The 21,835-nt window shown below is 35.5% G+C and overlaps 1 protein-coding gene across 3 annotated transcripts in view; it reads left to right on the forward strand.

Moving 5' to 3' along the window:
• The window catches only part of LOC134541314 (gastrula zinc finger protein XlCGF17.1-like), a 95,318-nt gene that overhangs the window by 22,717 nt on the left and 50,766 nt on the right, over window positions 1-21,835 (forward strand). For all 3 annotated transcript variants that reach the window (XR_010076602.1, XM_063384715.1, XM_063384717.1), the window contains exons 3-4: window positions 1,967-2,047; window positions 3,678-3,792. Coding sequence is in view for 2 of the 3 variants with exons in the window: in XM_063384715.1 (XP_063240785.1) it covers window positions 1,967-2,047; window positions 3,678-3,792 (196 nt within the window). In the remaining variant the exon portion in view is untranslated. The remainder of the gene's footprint in view (window positions 1-1,966; window positions 2,048-3,677; window positions 3,793-21,835) is intronic.

The raw sequence follows: 21,835 nt of genomic DNA on the forward strand, positions 1-21,835 counted from the left end.
AGCCTAGCCCCACACGGGTCACGTCACGGCCCTTAGCCGAGAGTTTGTAGCCGGGTCCACGTGCCCTTCCACGTGGTGGCACCCAAATTACTCCGTTTCGCCCATCCGAAACCCCCCCCCCCCCCCCCCACGACAAATTGTTTTATTCTTTTTAGGCTCTAAATGACAAATTCTGCTGTTACATGTAGTAAATACTTTGTATCAATCTAATTTATAATTAAAATGGTATTTTAATTTGATTTTCTATTGTCTTAACCTTGTTTTTAATCTAAGAATTAAATGTATGACCAGTTATTCACATAATTGTGAAGTGGGGTGCTGATTAGACATATTCGGCAGCAAACATGTCTATCAGGACATACTGTATCTTTGGTGTGCCTGGGAATGTCCTGCTGTGTTACAAGTCGTGCTGATGGCATAACTATGACTTCTTCCCCTGATAGCTACACTTCACCTGCTTGAGGAGGGTGTGTGAAGAGTGCTTAAGTTGGCATTTGGGGGGGGGGGGGGGGGGGGGGGGGGGGTTTGCAGAAATGAAGACTTTGAATACTGACTCTTGCAGTTTAGCATTTTTTACATTAGAAAAGCATTAAAACTTGCAGGGTTCAAGAAAACCACGTGATATGTATAATGATTAGACATAAAAACAAAATACAAATTGAAAAACATGAAGAAAAACGGTACCTATCGTATATGATGATGCAGTTAGTTAGTTGGCGATGAGAGAAATAATGGCCCACCGTGTGGTTGGCTGCTGGACCAGCTGAGACACTTGCTACAGGCCGTGACGTCGCAGTGTGGGAACGAGACTTGAACTACCCCTTCGCAGTGCATCCACACAGACTTGGTCTGCTCTCTACGTTAAGGCATGCTTAGATGTTGAATTAAATACAGGTGGCTGTTTGGCTTCCCACACGCCTCTCTCTTTGTAGGTACTCACCATGTGGTTACACTTTGACATGTGGTTAATATTACAGATTAATTACTGCGTACATGGCCTTAAAATTGTATTCCTTTATAAATAATACAACAAATAAAAAGTTTTATACAAATCTCTTTCAGTTACATTCCTTACCAGCCGTTGGTTAGACAAGTCTGTAAGCATTGAGGATTATAAATATCTGAAAGGTGTTATTATAACAATCTATTATGCAGTCAACCTTCCTAAGTCAGCATTTATTATTATTATTTTTAAAAAATAAAGTTCTAACTATGCATCAGTACTGCTAAAGGGTCATTCCATGTGAAATCAACCAATAAAAAAATTGATTTGGACCTTAACCCTTTAGATTTGGAAGATTTTTGGTAAACATGTTGTAGCCATGGGACAGTTGATAAATACAAAATTTTAAATTTTTTGGACTAATAGTTTTTGAGTTATAGCCATTCAAAAAATAAAAATAAAACATTTTTTACAATATTTGGATACAGTAAAAAATATATAACTTCAAAACTATTAGGTCTAGAGAGCTCAAACTTGTTTAATTCTCTTCAGTATTTGATGGGCTTTAACCTTATATATAACAAGGCTGTCATCCTTCAACTTCCATTTTTTTTCAAAACAATTAAAAAACAAATTTTTGAAAATCTCAAAAACACCCATTTTAATTATTTTTTTTCCAAAATATATGTTTTTTTGTATACTAATAGGCTACCTCTATACAAAGTTTCATAATGGACCAACAATGGACTCGTCTAAAAAAATAAAGTCTTAATAGTGCTTAAGCCTAAATTTACTGATAAATGTTGTCCAAGAGTGAGAATTTAATATTATTTTTTTTAAATTCCAAAAATTAACAAAATCTGAAATGGTAAAGTTCAGAGCACTGGTTGATTTCACATGGATTGACCCTAGAGTGAAGTCCTCAGGGTGTGGTTTGTGGTTTCCCCAGGCGATGATCTCAGAGGACTGGGCGGAACACTGCGCTGGACCATTCACGTGCCGAGTGATGTCTTGTTGTTTCAGCCGGCAGATGGAGACGTCTGTGTGAAGCAGGAGCCGAGCGAGCTGGGTTTCCCGCCAATCAAGGAGGAGTTGGATGGACCAGTGAGTAGACTGCTTTGTGCAGATGTGACTGAACCACACATGGTCTCGAGTCTGCTATACCCTTAACAAGTATTATTATGAACCTTGTATTTTGTACAAACCTTATATTATTGTCATGCCGTGGCTAGTGATGTAGCGATGAGGCTGGCCAGACAGCTGTCACACCAGCCTGAAGAGAGGGGCGTGATGTAGGTAGCTCCCCTTGTCTCATACCGACATCAAATACACATGACAAACTTGTATGGATATTCCTCTAAAACATCAAACATAATATGAGACATTGCCTGAGGCTCATTTTACCCCTCTAGAGCAGTTGGGTCCATTCATAGAATCCCCAATTAGTAAGAGATGCTAATGGCTCATGACTGTTGGAAAGTTGTTAAAGGTAGTGGTATCCATGCAAGGATGTTAAAAGTGTATTGGAACAGTTGTTTAAACCGTTCAAACATTTACAATTGGGTAGAACAATTTAAAATTTGCTGCAATAATCGGTGATGAACAGCGAAGTGGTCGACCAGTAGAAGTTGCCACTTCATCCTTTGAATCTCACACTGACGTGATAATCCAAGTCATCAGAACTAACACTTTTGAAATTATAGCTGAAAAAGTTTCTGCAAGTGTTGGAACTGTCCATGACACCATTCAAAATAAACTGCAATACAATGTTCCACTGAGAAATAAACTTTTATTTGGAACATGGATTCACTATTACGAACCTGAGTTGAGGAGACAAAGCCTTGAGTGGAAACCTACAAGTTCTTCAGGACCCAGCCATCAGCTGGTAAAGTGATGCTTACACTTTTCTGGGACTCTCAAGGCCCTATTTTATGCAATTTTCTTGAAGGCCAACGAATAATTAACAGTAAATATTACGCTGATATGCGTAAAACAAATTAAAGCCTATAATTCACATTAAACATCATGGATGTTTGTAAAACGGTGTAATTTAGCTTCACGATAATACACGGCTGCATACAGCATAGATAACGTGAGAAGGCATTCAAAAATGGGGGTGCGAGATTCTTCCACACCGTCCTGACAGTCCAGATCTTGCCCCCTCAGATATTCCTTAAGGAAGCTCTACACTGCTAAAAAATTGACTTCAACAAAGTTATGTAGCTACAAATGCAGCCAAGGCAGGAATAATGGGATCATCCTGCTGGGTCATTGAATAGTAGAGGCTGGGAAAATTAGGGGAGATGAGTCTGACAAAGGTTGGATGGGAGTGTACAGGAGGAGGAACAAGCTTAAGTTCTTGCAGCAGAGAAATGATTGGAAACATTATTTATGTTGAAAATAAAAAAATAAAAAATTTCGCCAAAACTACTACAAAGTTGGCAGCACAATTGTTTCTTAAAGTCTATTTAATAAAGGGAACAGAAGCAATTAGTTTCCGATCCATCAATGGCAAAGTAATTAGATATCAGACATAATGACCTAACTGCTTTGCCACAATATCAGCATATTAGCATTTTTGCTAGTTATATCGTGTACAAATCATATTGGCTGGTTTTCTAATAGTCTTGTAATGTACAATTTATTTTGGCAGGTGTGTTAGTGTTCAACTTATATTGTCAGGTTTCAAGTATTTGTGTAGCAGATATGCTAGTAATATGTGGTTGTGTTGCAGTGTGAAGACAGCTGGCAGCCAGAACCCGGCAGTTCCTCTGCCAGCCAGGACTACACTCTGTGCAAGCAACAAGTGAAGGAGGAGATAACTATAGAAGAGCACCCTATAGCTGCAGGTACTTGCAATACTCTATACCTACAGTGTTAAGCAGGTTATACTGAGCAGTAGCTAACACATAGGTCTGTGTGTGTGACACCTTTTGTGAACATATTTGCTCTCACTCTTACTCTTTCTCTCTCTCTCTTACAATTCTTTCTCTCTGTGTGTGTTTGTGTGTGTGCGTTGTGTGTGTGTGCATTGTGTATGTGTGTGTTGTGTGTGTGTGTGTGTCTCTGTCTCAAAGCACAAACACACACCCAAATAAAAATGTACATACATTGAAATTTGCCTATAAAACTCACCTAACACAACATTACACTTACTTGAACTAAGTCATCCTTTTTGCCTGAAAAAAATTGAAATAGAAACTAAACACTACTAACCTATGTTAGCCAACACAGAGCTATACATTTGCATGCAGGGACACAGCTGTCAGCAATACAGCACACGAATCCAACTTTCAGGATTACCAACATCTAAAGTTTTGATGTATTCCGCTAGATCGCATCCAAATGTGCTCGGACGGACGCGTTGTAGTCTGTCTTAAAACACAATTCTGTTAAAATCTCTGAACTTTCTTAATTAAACAAACCATTTCACTAAAATTGTACACTAATTCCAGAATTAAAATACCATTTAATTAATAACCTATATAGTTCCAACTATGCTATTTCAAAATAAATTACTTATAATAAAGTAAACACAACAAAAATTTATAACGAATCATGGTAAAACATGTAATGTAAACATAACATATCTTCTTACGTACTTATGACATACTTTGTAGTTTTCTGTCCTCTATTGTACAAAAATCCAACTAATACTTTTTCTTTAAGCCCTTACCACTATTGTGAAATAATTTTAAAGTTACTTAAATTATCTTAACAAAATTATACTTTAAAATAAACAAAATTCAATCTACGATCGTAAATCTCTACAAGTTCTTATTAACCTATAGCTTTTAAATAACCTTAAACTAAAGAGTCATTCCATATCAAATCAACCAATGAAAAATTAATTTAGAAACTTCATGTTTCAGATTTATATGATTTTTTGTATTTTGATAATATGAACTTAATACATTATAAATCCATTTTTTTTTAAAATTATGTCTTGAGTAGTTTTTTCGTATTAAATTTTTGAAAAATGCCAAACTAGCCAATTTTAGCAATGTTTTGGATCACACAAATACCTGTATATTTCCAACAAATGGTGCTAGAAGGCTGTTAGACAGCTCATTTTAAATGTCATTGAATGGGCTTCAATTTGATTTGTAACTTGACCAACATCATGAAAAAAACATTTTTATTTTTTTTTTAAACTTTTTAATATTGAATTTCTAAAAAAAAACTCATTTTTAGATTTTTTAAAAAAAAAAAATAATGTTATGCCTACATATATTGGTTAGATTTGTGCCAAATTTCAAGGTGGAGAATCAATGGGATCATGAGTATATAAATGTGAGAAGTTTAGTATGAACCATACTGTGCGCAAGGTATGTTCAAAACGTCACAGCATCCTTCAAGCTGAACCAGCCAAGGATGATTTTAAAAAAAAATTGTAAAAAACAAGGTTTCTTAAGAAAGCAGGAGGTGTAGGGGTAATTACGGCGCACCATCTAAAGGATAACCCAAGATTTATGCAAGACTAATATTTATTCACATTAGCAACAACCTCTAACATAACAAATATATAAACCGATGTCTCAAGCGTAACAATGAATTAAAGGTTAATACATTAAGTTGTATTCTTAGTAGTCCATCATGATTAAATGATCAAAGAAAGTTATCCTAGCTTTTATCATAAAGACACACATACGATACGCAAGACATACGTGTGTACAACTAGGCATACTTTAAACAATACATCTAGATCATGGCGCCAAAAAATAACATCAGGTGGTGACGCAATTGGTAAACGAGATTAGAAACCAATATCTGTAAACCAGCCTACTTTAACCAGGTATTTATAATGTTTCCCAGTGACCTGCAGTCAGACCAGATATTTAAATCAAAATCACAACACACTAAATATTGACGGCGCGCGAGCCATATGGTCATGGGCGAAGAGAGAGCAACTGATAATAAACGAGAACTTAGAACGTGGTCAACGAAAGGGAAAATTGACAAACACAACTTTAGGTAAACTAGCCACTACATACCAACACACACTTATTAAAGTTCTATGTTACTCACGCCCATGACCACGGCTTCGACGTCACCAAGTGCACAAGTGCACACACCAAACGTCAAGGCAGACTGCAGGTAGCGACATTGCTAGTAGCGGGTTTATATACTAATTAACTAGGGGCGGAGTAAGCACACTGGGGAGAGGGGAAGGAAGGGGGGAAGTAGCCCGAACCATCCAGACTGAACTGGCTTGACCGACCACACTCCAGCGGAGGGGAGGCAAGGAGGGGCAAGGGAGGTGAGAAGGAAGCAACCACAGACACAGAGAGCGCAGTCATGTAGCAGCCGGAGGACAGTGAAACGTGAGTAGACACGTAGCAGCCGGCGGACAGGTGAGACATGCGTAAGCACGCCTCAAGTAGATGCTTAAGGCCGTCCCTGGTCCAGTGACTTGATAGGGAATTGAAGGTTAAAAAGTGTTTTCTACATATTCTACAATTTTTCAGATAAAAATTTCGTACTTGGCTTGTTTGCTGCAGTTTTACAACATAAATCATCTGTCAGATTAATATTGTAGAAAAAATATTGATAAGTATTTTATTTTACATTTTTAAAATTAAGGAAAACCGAAAAAGTGGTCTAAAAACAGGCTGTAAGATATACAAATATTTAGAGTCTGCACTATTTTTCCTTTTAAAGTAAAGATAAAAAAAAAGTAAGCGGTGGCATACTGCTAAATTTATTAGAACAAGAAATATTTTGTATTTTGCATTTTCAGCAATTTTTTCAGGCCGCGATTAGGTTCACTTGCGCCTGTCTTGCGCGCGGGAGCGTACAGCCGGCTGCCGTGTTGCCATTACTTCGGACCCATCCTCGGCTAACGGAATCTGACCCCACCTCCTCCGTGCCAGTAAATAATCTGAATGGTGCGGAGTACTGTGTCAACGACGAGAAGAAAGCTAAGAACAGTCATATCAATTCAGAGACGCATGGATGTGCTGCGAAATGCGAAAGGTTTGAATAGATGGCGAACCCTAATTTTTTAAAGTTTTAATTATTTTTTACATTTACTGTAAAGTGTGTTTGGGCAAAAAATATTTTGTGCCATAATGTTCTTTTTTTTTTTAATTTGAAATGTGATCAAGTGATGCTTTGCAAACTAAACTATCCTGATTTGAGAAATGCATTTATTTTTATGTAAGTATAAGTTAGGCAAAAAAATCCTCAGCTTAAAAGTAAGAGTAAACAAACAGTTCTACGTGGAAAATTAGATTTGGTAAGCATGAAAACAAGTTAATTTTCAACTGACTTAAAAAAAGGAGGTTCTCAATTTGGTTGTATTGTTTTCATTCACGTGAGTATTAAACTGTCCAAGCCAAATTGTTAGTTACAATTAGCCAACTTTTAAACGAATTGCTGCTTATAAAAAATATTGTGCCTTGCAATTCAATATATATTATTTCAGTTCCTATGTGTAAGACTTAAAAAATTAACATGGCTACGTTGGGGAATTCAACCCATATTCAGCGGCAAACTTAATTTCTTAGCACCATTCGTTACTCCGTCAATAATTTTTACTTAATTCGTCTACCGTGAGAATCTCAGTGCACTAGCTCTGAGATAGTTCCTCTCTTCCCCCCCCCCCCCCTCCTTTTTTGTTGGAGTTCAAGACAATGTGAACTAAAAGTGGAAACTTGAAACTTGTACCTTAGATAGGTTAAATATATTTTACATATTTTGGAACAGCTTAGATCCGCTGTGCGAAATGTTTTGTAATGGATTTCATACTCGCATGCTAAGGTTTACATTAAATAAAAGGCTCAGTAGATTAAGCAGCCGGTAGGTACATATACCATTGTATTATTACATAACATTTTAAGTTGTTCTGTTCTTCGGAGGAGAAAGAATAATTGTAAATTTTAGACAACTTTCTGAATGTAACTTAAAGATAAATCCCTTTATTAGGCATTATTTTGTTTTTACTTAGGAAACTACATTGAATGAATCCACATAGCAGTCAGACAACAGTTTGAAAATCTTATTAGTTGCCTAAAAATGAGTATTTAATTTAATTTTAGTATACCAATATTAGACACAAAAAAATGGAAAATGTATTGGGGTGTGCGGATATTCGTAAACACGAATAGTTGCGCAGTTATTTATGAACTATTCACATTCGGAAGTCGAACATCAAAGATTAAAATTGCGAATATTTACAGGCACATCTGTAGTTGCTGGTTGTTACTCAGGTGAAGCCAAACTTCTCTTTTTTTTCAGAAGATATTACAGTCGTCATTGCTTATTTGCCAATATACAGTAAACTCTTAATCATACGACACTTCACGATTCCAGGAAAAAGCATTGTTAATGTCATTTGGACTAGTTTTGACCATCCCCGATCTAACCTAATAAAAACATTTTTTTTCTCTTGAATCCGTATTCAACCTTCTCTAGCACGAAAATAATACACTGTTATATCTAACTTTTCATTTCCCTTAATAGATGGCTGTCTTATGAAGAAAAAAAAAACTGATAACCCTGAGAACCCTTTTATTCATTCATAAGGAAAAAAACCAATTAAAAAAACATTGATAATCACACGTATAACACCAGAAATGCTAGTAAATTGAGAATAGTTGAACATAACACTAGGCGATTTGAAAATGAATTAAATTACAGGGGAGTGAAACTTTACAACTTAATATCACAGAAAATAACTAACATAAACAGTTTACCAGTATTCAAAAAAACAGTAAAACAAATACTTATAGATTATCCTACCTACTCTCTGAAGGAATTCTTTAATTTGATTGATATTAGAGAAATAGAAATGTTAATTTGCTGAATGGACTTGTAATAACAGCTGCTTCATGTATTCTATAAAGTATCAAGTATCACTATACAGTTAAATTGTGTAACATGTACTGTATATATATATATTTTGTGTGTAAATTACATCATGTAAATATTAATGTCTGCTCATACATATTTGTATGTATGTATGTATGTGTGTGTATGTGTGTATATGTGTGTGTGTATATATGTGTGTGTATATATATATATATATATGTGTATATATGTGTGTATATATATGTATGTGTGTATATATATGTATGTATATATATATGTGTGTATATATGTGTGTATATATATGTGTGTGTATATATGTGTGTATATATATGGGTGTGTATATGTTTGTGTGTATGTGTTTGTGTTATGTGTGTGTGTATGTATGACGTGACATGTTCTATATCCCGGAGCCTTGACTCCCTGTGATCTACGGAAATAAAATACAAAATAAATATATAACCTTCAAGTACATGTAGGACCTGAATTGATACCAAAACAAGCCGGGACACGTGACCGTTCGTCTGGCAGCTAGCATCTACGGGAACAATATCAGCATTCAAATAATGCAGGGTTTATTTCACGCAATGTTACCTCACACACTGTGTATATGGCAGTCCTCACCGCCGCTATGTGCCTAGTCTGCAAAAACGGTTGCTTTTTTCGTTATGATAATAATACGTGGAAGTAAAAATGGCAGTTACAGTTATAGTCTCTGGTTTCTACCTACTGATTACTTCTTGGTAACCAATGAACGTTTTAAGATAAACACGTTTTAAATAGCGAAACTGAACAGATTTACATACTAACACATTTATAAATATACGCGTCACAAGATGATAACACCATCGCTTAGCACTCGCCGCCCACGACAGTGCTACCACATTCGTGAAATGTCAGCCTTCACGTGACACTCCTGGAAAGAGATCTACAGAACTATCAGGAGATTGCCGCTACTTTCGGGCAGCTGAGAATGTCTGCCCCAAGTGGTGTGGGTATGTACGTGTGAGGGCGCCCAGTGACAACACCAAACGAAGCGCTGAATCTCAAATACCAGCTACTCTTCAGTGGGCCGTCGACCTTGTGTAGCTAACACAAGCTAGCTGGTAGTATAGTTCTCACGAAGAGGATCTCAACACGCGGCACCCATGAGTGCAACAAGTTATTTCCCAGCCTACTTCCTTCAAATTTTACAAATATTCAACTCCCCCCCCACCACCGTTATTCATTGCGAGCATGGAATTTGGATTTTAATTTTAAAAAGTACAACACTGCACTTTTTAATATTTATATCTGATAAATGTGCATATTAATGTTGTTTACATTGCTCCAATAGTTAATAAACATGGTACAATTTTCACTTTGTCTGCAAAAGTTAATATAGTATTACTATTTTCACTACATGTGTTCTGAATTGTTATGTATCTATCTAAGTGAAAATGTTAGATAATTTTTCGACTTTGAAATTATTCGCAATAAATTTAAAAAAAAAATCCTGTTCGATTTAAAATTTTCGACCACCAAAATCCACTCTTCGGACAACCCGATAATGTGATAGATTTGTGTAGTGAAATATGTGTGCATGTGATTTGCATAAGTTTTCTTAACGCTATTACTACTATGTTTTTTTAATTTAGTTTCGGCAAAGACAACTTTCCAAGAAAATGATAGAGAATGAAAAAAAAACAACTAGATATTGCCATAGGGAACGTAGAAAATGATACACCACATATTAGTGTCGTAGGAGACTGACTGACATAGTTTCAATTGAAGTGGAGTGGTGAGTTACATTCCTGTTTACACCAATGCTTACTCTATAGTCTGTTGTTCATCAAATAAATTATTTCAGTACTTATAACATCCAGTCAAAATGTGCATGTTAACTTTTTTTTCTTTTGAAGAATTGCATTATCGGTATAAAGGTTGAACTTGTTAATTTCATATAACAAGATGGATGAACTAAATTAATGTAGCATATTTATAATTTCAATTCACTACACATTTTATTTCTCTATGAACCATAAAATCAGTAATTTGTATTTATATCTTTGAAGGTAAAACTTCCTTGCTCAAGTAATGATATTTGTTTAACGAATAAGAATAGTTTTTTTTTCACAGTTCATATGTAATATTATATGACGAATATTTGTAAAACAATCTGGTATTGGTGGAAAAGATTTAACAAAAATTATTGCTAGCTAATAAAAGTTTTGTTTGGAAGGAATGGAGAAAACGAAAGGGATTTCATATAGGAACTTCGGATAGGAAAGACATGATATTTTTATGACTGCAGAAATTGAACTTATAACTGGTGAAATATTTTGAAGAATTATAAGAAATGATAGTAAATAGTAATAATATTAATGATTTGAAGAGAGTTAGGGAATTAAAGAAGAATTATTATTTATGAGAAGATTTGAGTACTACAAGTCGATACCAGGAAGAAGACTACGAGTATAAACTACGAAGACTGAAATCAGATTAAGGCGTTTCCAGGACGAAGAAAGATGTATTTCTAAATTTCAACTATACGAGGACGAAGACGATCAACGATAGGCGTTCCCAGGACGAAGACGATCAACGATAGGCGTTCCCAGGACGAAGACGATCAACGATAGGCGTTCCCAGGATGAAGACGATCAACGATAGGCGTTCCCAGGACGAAGATGGTCATCTAGAGGCGTTTCCAGGACGAAGTTTGAAACAACGAAAGGCGTTCCCAGGACGAAGACTACTCGTTAATACTAGGCGTTCCCAGGACGAAGGTACAAGACAGCGAATGGGCGTGCCAAGGATGAAGATGCAGAAGATTCATTGCTGAGTTCCATGACGAAAGAAGGCAAACCTAGTAACGCATAGTTCGTCACCACGGAACGATAATAACAGGTCGGTTATATAATGATGAATGAATGTCACCACATTTACTAGCTTGCAAAACTGACAATCGGGAATAATTAATATCACTTGAAATCCCTTATTAAATCTTTTCACATTACCAGGTTGTTAAAGTTAGAGACAACTTGAGTTAAAATTCACAAAATCGTTGTATACCAGCTAATCCAAGGTTACGAATTTTTCCACGACATACCCAACTCTACCCCTGAATAGTCCGGACAATAATAAATATATTTTAATTAATGGTGTGTATTACAAATTAATTAAAATAGAAGTAATTGCAATGATTATTCATTATTTCAACTTCGTAGAAGTTGTGGCGCCCACAAATTAAAATAAATGATTCGTTCTTTTGTTCTTATCATATAAATACACCAGAACGAGTCTAAGTACTTTCGAGTCTTATCAAATTAAATATATTTGTTATAAATAATAAAGAATTTGATAGCTAAGGCCCGTTTAGATTGGCTACCACAACGTGGGACCATAAATCAAAGGATTAGCACGAAGTATATTGACTACAACAAACTGAAAATTTTAACTCAAGTTTAGAGATCGCACATACATGATGTCAGAAGAAAACAGGAACACTTATTTCTTGAGGGGAAATAATTCAAGGGCTACATCAGAAACAGATCCATCTGGAAACACAGATTAAATTGAAATAGACAGTAACATCAGACAGGGCGACGTACCAACACCGCAAATAGGCAAAGTAGATACGAGAATAAGGGAAACTAACATGTCAGGAATGGAACAAATATTTAGGTTCATGCGCAAAGCGGAGGAGAAACGAGAACAAAAAGAACGCGAAGCGGAGGAGAAACGTAGACAGGAAATGCGCGAAGCGGAGGAGAAACGAGAACAAAAAGAGCGCGAAGCGGAGGAGAAACGGGAACAAAAAGAACGTGAAGCGGAAGAGAAACGTAAACAGGAAAATCAGGAACTATTAGAAAATATTAGGCAAATGAATACAGCCATGAATAGAATGTTAACGGACACTGAAAGAAAATTTTCTATAGTATGTGATAGGTTAGAAGGAATAGAAGGAGATCTATCTAAAGTAGAAGAGAAAGTAGATGAAAAATTGAAAGAATGTGAAAGTAAATGTCAAAATATCGCGGTAAAGATAGTCGAGGAGAAATTAGACATAACCAACAGAAGGAATGAAATGAGATTTGAGGGAGTAGAAGGAAGAATCTGTGAAATAGAAAAAGAAATGCAGTTGCGAAATACCGTCAGAAATCATAGAGAAGTAGAGGTAATACATTCACAGACTACAATACCGGAAACTATTAATCTAACTAATTCCGCAGGAATTATTCTAGGTTCGGATACGAATAATAGCATCATGCAAACAGCTATAACAGATCCGATATTAGCTTTACATCATCCAGCTAAGAAATGGTTAGACAGCATACCAACTTATTCCGGAATTAGCACTGAAAATCCTATGCGATTTTTGAGAGCATTCGAGGAAGATTGCAAAACTTTCGCACTACACGAAGCAGATAAGTTGAAATGTGTGAGTCATTGTTTAAAGAACACAGCTTTCTTTTGGTGGGAAATGTTACAAGATACTGTTACTGAGTATGAAACATTTAGAAAACTATTCACACAACAATTTTGGAATACTAGGGTTCAGAGTAATCTAAGGATCCAGTTACATGCCGAAAAATTCGATAAGAAAAATAAAAGTTTAGAAGCACATGTTAGTGAAATGTACGAACGAACCAGGTATCTAGATTCTAGAATGGAGGATGCGGAGTTTGTTGCACTAATATTATCGCAACTACCTATTAAATATCAATTACAGTTTGCGGGTAGACAATTTTCAAATATTGTCGAATTCAAGGAACAGTTATTAGTGTATGACAAACTCGAAAAGTTGGAGAGAACGACGACGAACAGAGAAACATACGAACGTAGAGAACCGAATGAAAATCGTAACAATAGTAAACCCAATGTACCTCTGTATTCTAATTGGCACCAAAGAAAATTTGAAAATACGGGAGAACAGAGACCACCGCGAGTTAACACATTGGGATTCGATAATTATAAACGAAACTGGTATGACAGAAACCAATACAATAGGAGGAATTTTTGGAAATATGGTAACCAGAATTATAATAGAAACCTTTATCAGGAATCAGATAGGAGATATAAATTTTCAAGACCACAAATGAAGGGAAATTGGAGAAGGAATGACGACTATTGTAAAGATACACAGAACGCAGGAGGGGCGGTGACACAGATGACACGAAATGCGAATACCGTTGAAAATACGTCACAGAAACAGACAAATACTAGATTTCCGACACAAGGAAACAAACCAAGGGACCAAGTCGTATGTAATTTAGTTAAAACACCAGAATGGAGACCAAACACCAAACTTACGTTTGAAAATTCAACGCATCCGAACGGACAAGGAGGAAGTAATGTAATGAGTTTTAACAACCGTGAGTTTAATTCAAACGCGATATGGCATTCGCCAGAGGCTAACCAAAATGCGCAACAGTTAAACTAAGTAGGGTTAGAGAGGATAGACTCCGAACGTCTAACCCAAAACCAGAGAATGGAGTCGAAAATAACTATAGCGGAAAAACGTTGAATATGTCTATGAGAAGCAATACGAAACAATTACACACTATAATTTTAAATAACAATGACAGGGAATTTTTAAGCGACGAAACAAATGAAGAAACCGCGATTAACGACAAAGAAGCTTTATGTCCTGAAATAACTTTAATGATAAACGGAGTAAAAGTACCAGTATTGTTAGACAGTGGGGCTGAAATTTCTTGTATCAGTTCTGACTGCGTCGAGATGATTGAAAGTTCAGGAGTAAAATGACCTATTCTGCCTGTACCGAACTTAAAGATCTTAGGTGTGACGACGAAAGTTAGCCCGATCATCAACAAACAGACATTATTAGAAGTAAATGGACTCGGAACAACTAAGTTAGTACCAGTACTAATTGTTAATGGATTGTCGAAACTCATTATTCTAGGTATTGATTTTCTAACAAAATTCAATGTTATATTAGATTTTAGAAGATGTCTAGTTACTATTACTGACGACGAATCGTCATCAACCACTACGGTAAATTGGAAATATACTGATCATTGTTTCTGCACGTTAAAGAATAAAAGAAGGGAAGAACAAACATGTTGTAGTAATACTAATGATTCAATAGCTTTGGAATCAGATTCCAAGAATGCTACAGTAGGTAACTCATTAAATGAAGAAAAATTAAAAGGACGTTTATTTGAAGTCTTATCATTACATAAGGAAACTTTTTCTGACAAACCCAGATTAAATAAATCATACCAACCTAAAATTGAAATTAAGGAGGAAGAAACACGGAAGGAAAATAAAAATAAGTTAAAATCTCGTTTAATAGCTGCCGCCGACGCGCGCAGAAGAAGACTGAAACCTGCAAATAAAATTAATTTATCTTGCGGCGATTTAGTATTAAAAAGAACTAATTACAGTAGTCAATTTTGGGAATTAGTTACAAAGAAACTTTTCTTATTATATGAAGGTCCTTATCGTATAACTAAGGTTATAAGAGAAAATTGTTATGAATTATCAGATATTGACACAGGGAAAATCATAGGTCATTACAATATAACCCAATTAAGAATTTATAAAGACCCTAATATGATAGAGAATTAAATTTTCAACCTTATTGAAAAAAAAAAACATACCATTAATTAAAGTTTGGAGGGGCAAAGTAATCGTTTATTTGAAAGTTTGTCTTATTTACACACACACTAATGATATGAATGCATCATATTTGTATAACGTGAAAGGTTAATGAAGTTACTAAGTACGAAAACAAAACAAAATTATGATACAATTGTTTAACTATGTTTAAAATAGAAAACATGTACTTATTAAATGGAGAATTGTTTTGTTGTTTTATTATTTGAGTGTGAATTGTATGTAACTCTTGTAAATATGTAACGATGATATGTGTTCAAGTGTAATTTTGTCCATAGTGTATTATTGTTATTGGAAGAATACCTCCAGTGTATAGTGTCACCATACACAATGTAGACATTCATCAGAGGGGCATTCTATAAAGGTTGAACTTGTTAATTTCACATAACAAGATGGATGAACAAAATTAATGTAGCATATTTATAATTTCAATTCACTACACATTTTATTTCTCTATGAACCATAAAATCAGTAATTTGTATTTATATCTTTGAAGGTAAAACTTCCTTGCTCAAGTAATGATATTTGTTTAACGAATAAGAATAGTTTTTTTTTCACAGTTCATATGTAATATTATATGACAAATATTTGTAAAACAATCTGGTATTGGTGGAAAAGATTTAACAAAAATTATTGCTAGCTAATAAAAGTTTTGTTTGGAAGGAATGGAGAAAACGAAAGGGATTTGATATAGGAACTTCGGATAGGAAAGACATGATATTTTTATGACTGCAGAAATTGAACTTATAACTGGTGAAATATTTTGAAGAATTATAAGAAATGATAGTAAATAGTAATAATATTAATGATTTGAAGAGAGTTAGGGAATTAAAGAAGAATTATTATTTATGAGAAGATTTGAGTACTACAAGTCGATACCAGGAAGAAGACTACGAGTATAAACTACGAAGACTGAAATCAGATTAAGGCGTTTCCAGGACGAAGAAAGATGTATTTCTAATTTTCAACTATACGAGGACGAAGACGATCAACGATAGGCGTTCCCAGGACGAAGACGATCAACGATAGGCGTTCCCAGGACGAAGATGGTCATCTAGAGGCGTTTCCAGGACGAAGTTTGAAACAACGAAAGGCGTTCCCAGGACGAAGACTACTCGTTAATACTAGGCGTTCCCAGGACGAAGGTACAAGACAGCGAATGGGCGTGCCAAGGATGAAGATGCAGAAGATTCATTGCTGAGTTCCATGACGAAAGAAGGCAAACCTAGTAACGCATAGTTCGTTACCACGGAACGATAATAACAGGTCGGTTATATTATGATGAATGAATGTCACCACATTTACTAGCTTGCAAAACTGACAATCGGGAATAATTAATATCACTTGAAATCCCTTATTAAAACTTTTCACATTACCAGGTTGTTAAAGTTAGAGACAACTTGAGTTAAAATTCACAAAATCGTTGTATACCAGCTAATCCAAGGTTACAAATTTTTCCACGACATACCCAACTCTACCCCTGAATAGTCCGGACAATAATAAATATATTTTAATTAATGGTGTGTATTACAAATTAATTAAAATAGAAGTAATTGCAATGATTATTCATTATTTCAACTTCGTAGAAGTTGTGGCACCCACAAATTAAAATAAATGATTCGTTCTTTTGTTCTTATCATATAAATACACCAGAACGAGTCTAAGTACTTTCGAGTCTTATCAAATTAAATATATTTATTATAAATAATAAAGAATTTGATAGCTAAGGCCCGTTTATCGGAGCCGAAACAAACCAACTCTTGTACCTGGGAGTGAAAAGGAAGTATTGCTTCGCATGCGAATTTGCAAGACTCAAAGACAAAAAGGTGAACGAACATCTTTGCTTTAAAAACTATAGTGGTCCTAGCACTGTAATGGAACAAACTATAATAGCAGAGGGTTCTGCGGGAGTGTTGAGCAGCACTTGTTAAAATACTTACTTTGGAGACGGAGATTCAGTGTTTACTCTAGAATAAAGCAGCGAGTTCCTTACGGAAGGGAAGTCATAAAAATTGAGTGTGCAAACCACATTGTAAAAAAATCATTTTAACAAATTTTCCAGAAATATGTCATTAACACCTTCTGCGCGTCGTTTGCTTGAATCAAGAGTAGTAAGATTAAACTTCGGCGCTAGAAAAGCAATCGAAATTGCTGGAACATCTCTTGTTGGTACATCTGTCGTTTGATTGAAACTTGACATAAAAAATGGTCCTCACCATGTATTCGGTTGTCACGAAAACTGCCGTGTAGAATACTGAAAAAGAAGAAAATACCATTGAAAATTTTGTTACATTTGTGAAAGAGTCGGGGATTATGGAAGCTATTGAAAAGGCTCTTGATCCTATGGTAATGAAATCTGATAGACTTGTACTTAACAAAACTAAAAATCAGGTTGAGCGATATATGAGTATGTTAGCTAAGTTTTCAGGTGGAAAACGGGTAAACTTTGCTAAAAGAGGCTCTTATCACGCTCGTATGGGAGCTGGACTGGCCCATGTCAGAGGTCCTAGGTGGCACTTCATCCCATGGAAAAACAAATTTTCTCGAAGCCCAGGAAAGTACTTCCAAACAGTTTTAAAACTTAGCTGTCTCCAGTATGAAGATGGCCCTCCAAATAAAAAGAGATGACCAAACAACACTCCTGGTCCTGATTTGGAGTATGGTCCAAGTGCTGAAGACATTTTGTGTTCTGAAGACGTGTTGAGTCCTGAAGAACTTGATGCAAAGATGAGGTTTATCCTCGGAAACCTGAATCGGGATGCAACAACATTAAAAAATATTCATGAGTGGGAAAGAAGGAAGTACTGTTGGTCAACACGAGAACAATAAATGAAGGGATGCTCCTATGAACAGACTTACAGCATATAGTTTCGGTTTTGTGGTAAAAAGAACACATACATCCTGTCACTGTCTAGTAAAATAAATTTGTATCACAGGGAGATAAATTCCAAAGCCGTTCAGTTTGGACGAGTTAACGAAAATGTGGCTAAGAATATGAATTCCAAACTAAAAACTTCGAAGTCGAAGATTGTGGCTTTTTTTTTGTACACCCAAGCTTTTCATTTCTCGGAATATTTCCAGATGTACTAGGGGCAGACGATGGTTTGCTGGAAGTTAAATGCTTATTTTCAGCTGGGAACGATAAATTAAAGGACTATATTTCAAAAAAGAAAAAAAAAAACGTGTATCGAAGAAAAACTTGGAGATTTGCTTCTAAAGAAAACCCACCTTTTTTTTTTTTTTTTTTTTTTTTTTACCAGATTCAAGGTCAACTTGGCGTCTGCAGTAGAAAATATTACGACTTTGTAGTTCATACGAAAAATGATTTCCATGTTGAAAGAATTTTGTTCGACAAAGAAATGAAATTTGGGAAAAACTCATGCTGTCAAAGCTACAACAGTTTTTTGCAGAGTGCTTACTTCCAGAGATAGCAGATCCATTAAATTCCCGAAGACTAAATGCGCGAGAGCCTGACTTTGTAAAAGAAGCTCAAAAATCACTAAAGAAAAACATAAAACAGATTTCTTCAGTTTTGGTTTCCTAAATGTTATGCATGTTTTCTTCTGTTTTTGACACAGTCCTAATATAACAGTGTAGATAATATTATGATCATATTTTGATCGTAAAAGCAAGTAGATTAAATTCGAACTTATTATAAATTTATATAGACACCTCTTTTACTAAAGTAATATTATGTGTATCTTAGCAGTGAAAGTGCTTGAAAGACTATAATTTCTCTGTTTAAAAACGTATGTCAACATGTTCATTTCAATTTTTAATGTTATGCTAAATTATATGTAATTAATATATTTATTTAAATAGTACACATATTGTATAAAATTTTTAATGGTGTCTTTCAACGGTATCATTAATGTACATGCATAAAAACTATCTTTGTGAACTCTCTGTAAAATTACACAAAAAAATACTCTGGCCAGAGTATCATTGTTTAATACAGCATTAAATTTTGTATAGTGTTTGTTCCTGTACATTTCAGAAAGTATTTAAGGCATTACTTTATTAAAGTATTTAGTACAATTAAAAGAAGTTATTTCTTATCGAGTGAAAGGTTTTTTAATTGATTAGAGTTATAAGACTGGGAATTATTTGTTTATTGTTTTCGGTTTATGCTCGAAATTAGACCACAAAATCATACCCGGGCCAAGATTATACATCAGAATCTCTCGCTATGAGCCACTCTTCAAATAGTAACTAAATCCCAAAAAAATTAATTGTTGCAGCGAAGATATTGTAGTTGACAACTGTTTTAATTGAAAAGGTATGTAAAATAACACGTGCACATATAACGCGCACAGCATGTGAAGGCCGTGGATCCCGGCGGAGGAAACATAATTGGGTGGCAGGGAGGCAGATAACCAAGGCACTGAGACAGCGGGCATCGCGCGACTGACGACTTGGCAACCCCGCGCGCGGAGTAAGCCTCGCCGCAGCCGAGCGCTGCATATTCGCGACACCCGCGCGCTCTATCGGATAACGACTGACAGGACTGGCTCTTGCATTCCGTTAAGGGGGCATGGTAGATAAATAAATGCTTTAAGCGTCAGTTGGACGTTATAGGTTTTTGGAAGACAACATTGAAAAACTGCAAAACAACAATACTATATAATGTTATTTGCCAACTTTATTAGCAGACGTCCCAAAATTACAATTCTCAAGCGTTGTTTCTTCCGCAGCAATTAAATGTTCAAGTAACCTTCAGTTTTTAATTAATGCATTTAGCTCTTGTTTGGATACCATGCCGCCTTAAGTAATAGTTCCAGGAAGGAAGAGTACCATAATTTTACTTGAAATTTTGACTTAGTAAAGTATTCAAATTGTATTGTTATAGACTAAATATTTTTTACTGAATATGAATCTTACCTTACATTCATCCAGTGTTCTTTGATTGAACATTTGATCAATATGATAATACAAAGCACGTGATCTTGCTGAACAGATGTTGCCTAAATTCAAAGCACATGATCTTGCTGAAAGGATGTAGCCTAAGTTATAACTGGCCAAACATATACAGTAAAAGTACGTTATAATGTAAATTTATAACGGCGCCAAAAGTTTATGTTACGTATAGCAAATTTTCGTTATAGCCAAAATTTAAAAAAAAATCTTATTTTTGTAGCATTTTTAAAATATATTATTTTCTCTCTTGTTTTTACTATGGAAATTCACAACAAAAGTAAAGGAAATATACATAAAACTTACTAAAATAACATTTTTAAGCTATATCAGCACTTGCCGACTGCGAAATATGAGACCGCGTGGCTGTGATAAGGCCGTCACGCACATCGTGGCTAAACGCACAGCTGTTTGTTTACCTGGAGACGGGCGGGCGGGGTCACGCAAGGTCATGCCGGCCGCTTCCTGTCGCTTTGACCGCAGCTGGTTTGCTGGAGACTAGTGCGCTAAGCTGATGATATCGGGTGCATATTTGCGGAGTTTTGAATACTTACTAACAATATGTAAACTCAAAGATGTAGTGAAATTTATTTTAAAATTTGTCACATTATTACTCACGTTGACACCTATGAAAAATGTCAAACACATAAAAAAAAATTTAAAAAATCTCTAATTACGTTGGACAACCATACAAATTATATAAAATAATTTTTCCGACAATTGGTCAGTAACACAAAAATAATCACCCGTACAAACCGTTGGAAAATAACACAAAATTAAAAATCACTTTTTAAAAAAGAATCAATGTTCGTTTGCCTTTGATTTCACTAGACTTTCGGACAAAATAAACGACTGGACCTCTTGGAAGTTCATCAAATCTTTCGTCGAAGCATTTGTTTGCTGATAAAAACAACTGATTGTGTCAAGTGCATCCATCATTGACGTTTTCGACGGAACAGAAACGCAACGCTTATGATGCAAGTGTGAGACGAGTTATGCTCATTTACAGGCTACAATTGGCGTGATTCTAAATAAGTAATGCTCGCAGCGGGGCCCTGTCGTAGTGGGTTAACGACACTTGCTTTCGTCACCGCGAGGCAAGCTATGCTCGCTGTGGGGCCCCACCTTGTGCGGTGTTGCCAAAACGGCCACATCATGCGCATTGTTTCATTTGCCGGAATGCACAGTTCATGAGTTAGTTCTCCGAAATTCATCGCCTCCTGCAATCAGATAATTTCTGAAGAGTACCAGCTTTCAACGTCTTTTCCTCTGAGTGGAAAAACCACAAAATAATTTATAATTCTAAACAACCAGTTTCAGGACACTTTTTATTTATTTAACGAGTAAATGTAATTGGTTATAATTTGTTTTATGAAGAGCCTGCGCGCTCAATATTCAATGGCCTGTAAAGTTAAGAGACCAAATGACCTAACATTCAGTCAAGTATAACCATTGTTACTTATGTATAATATCTCGCCCCGGGGCCTCCCCATTTTGTTTGTTGTTTAACAAGATTTAATGTATTAAGTATAGCAAATAAGGTCAACA

This window comes from Bacillus rossius, chromosome 18, assembly GCF_032445375.1.
Source record: "Bacillus rossius redtenbacheri isolate Brsri chromosome 18, Brsri_v3, whole genome shotgun sequence".
Taxonomy (NCBI): domain Eukaryota; kingdom Metazoa; phylum Arthropoda; class Insecta; order Phasmatodea; family Bacillidae; genus Bacillus; species Bacillus rossius.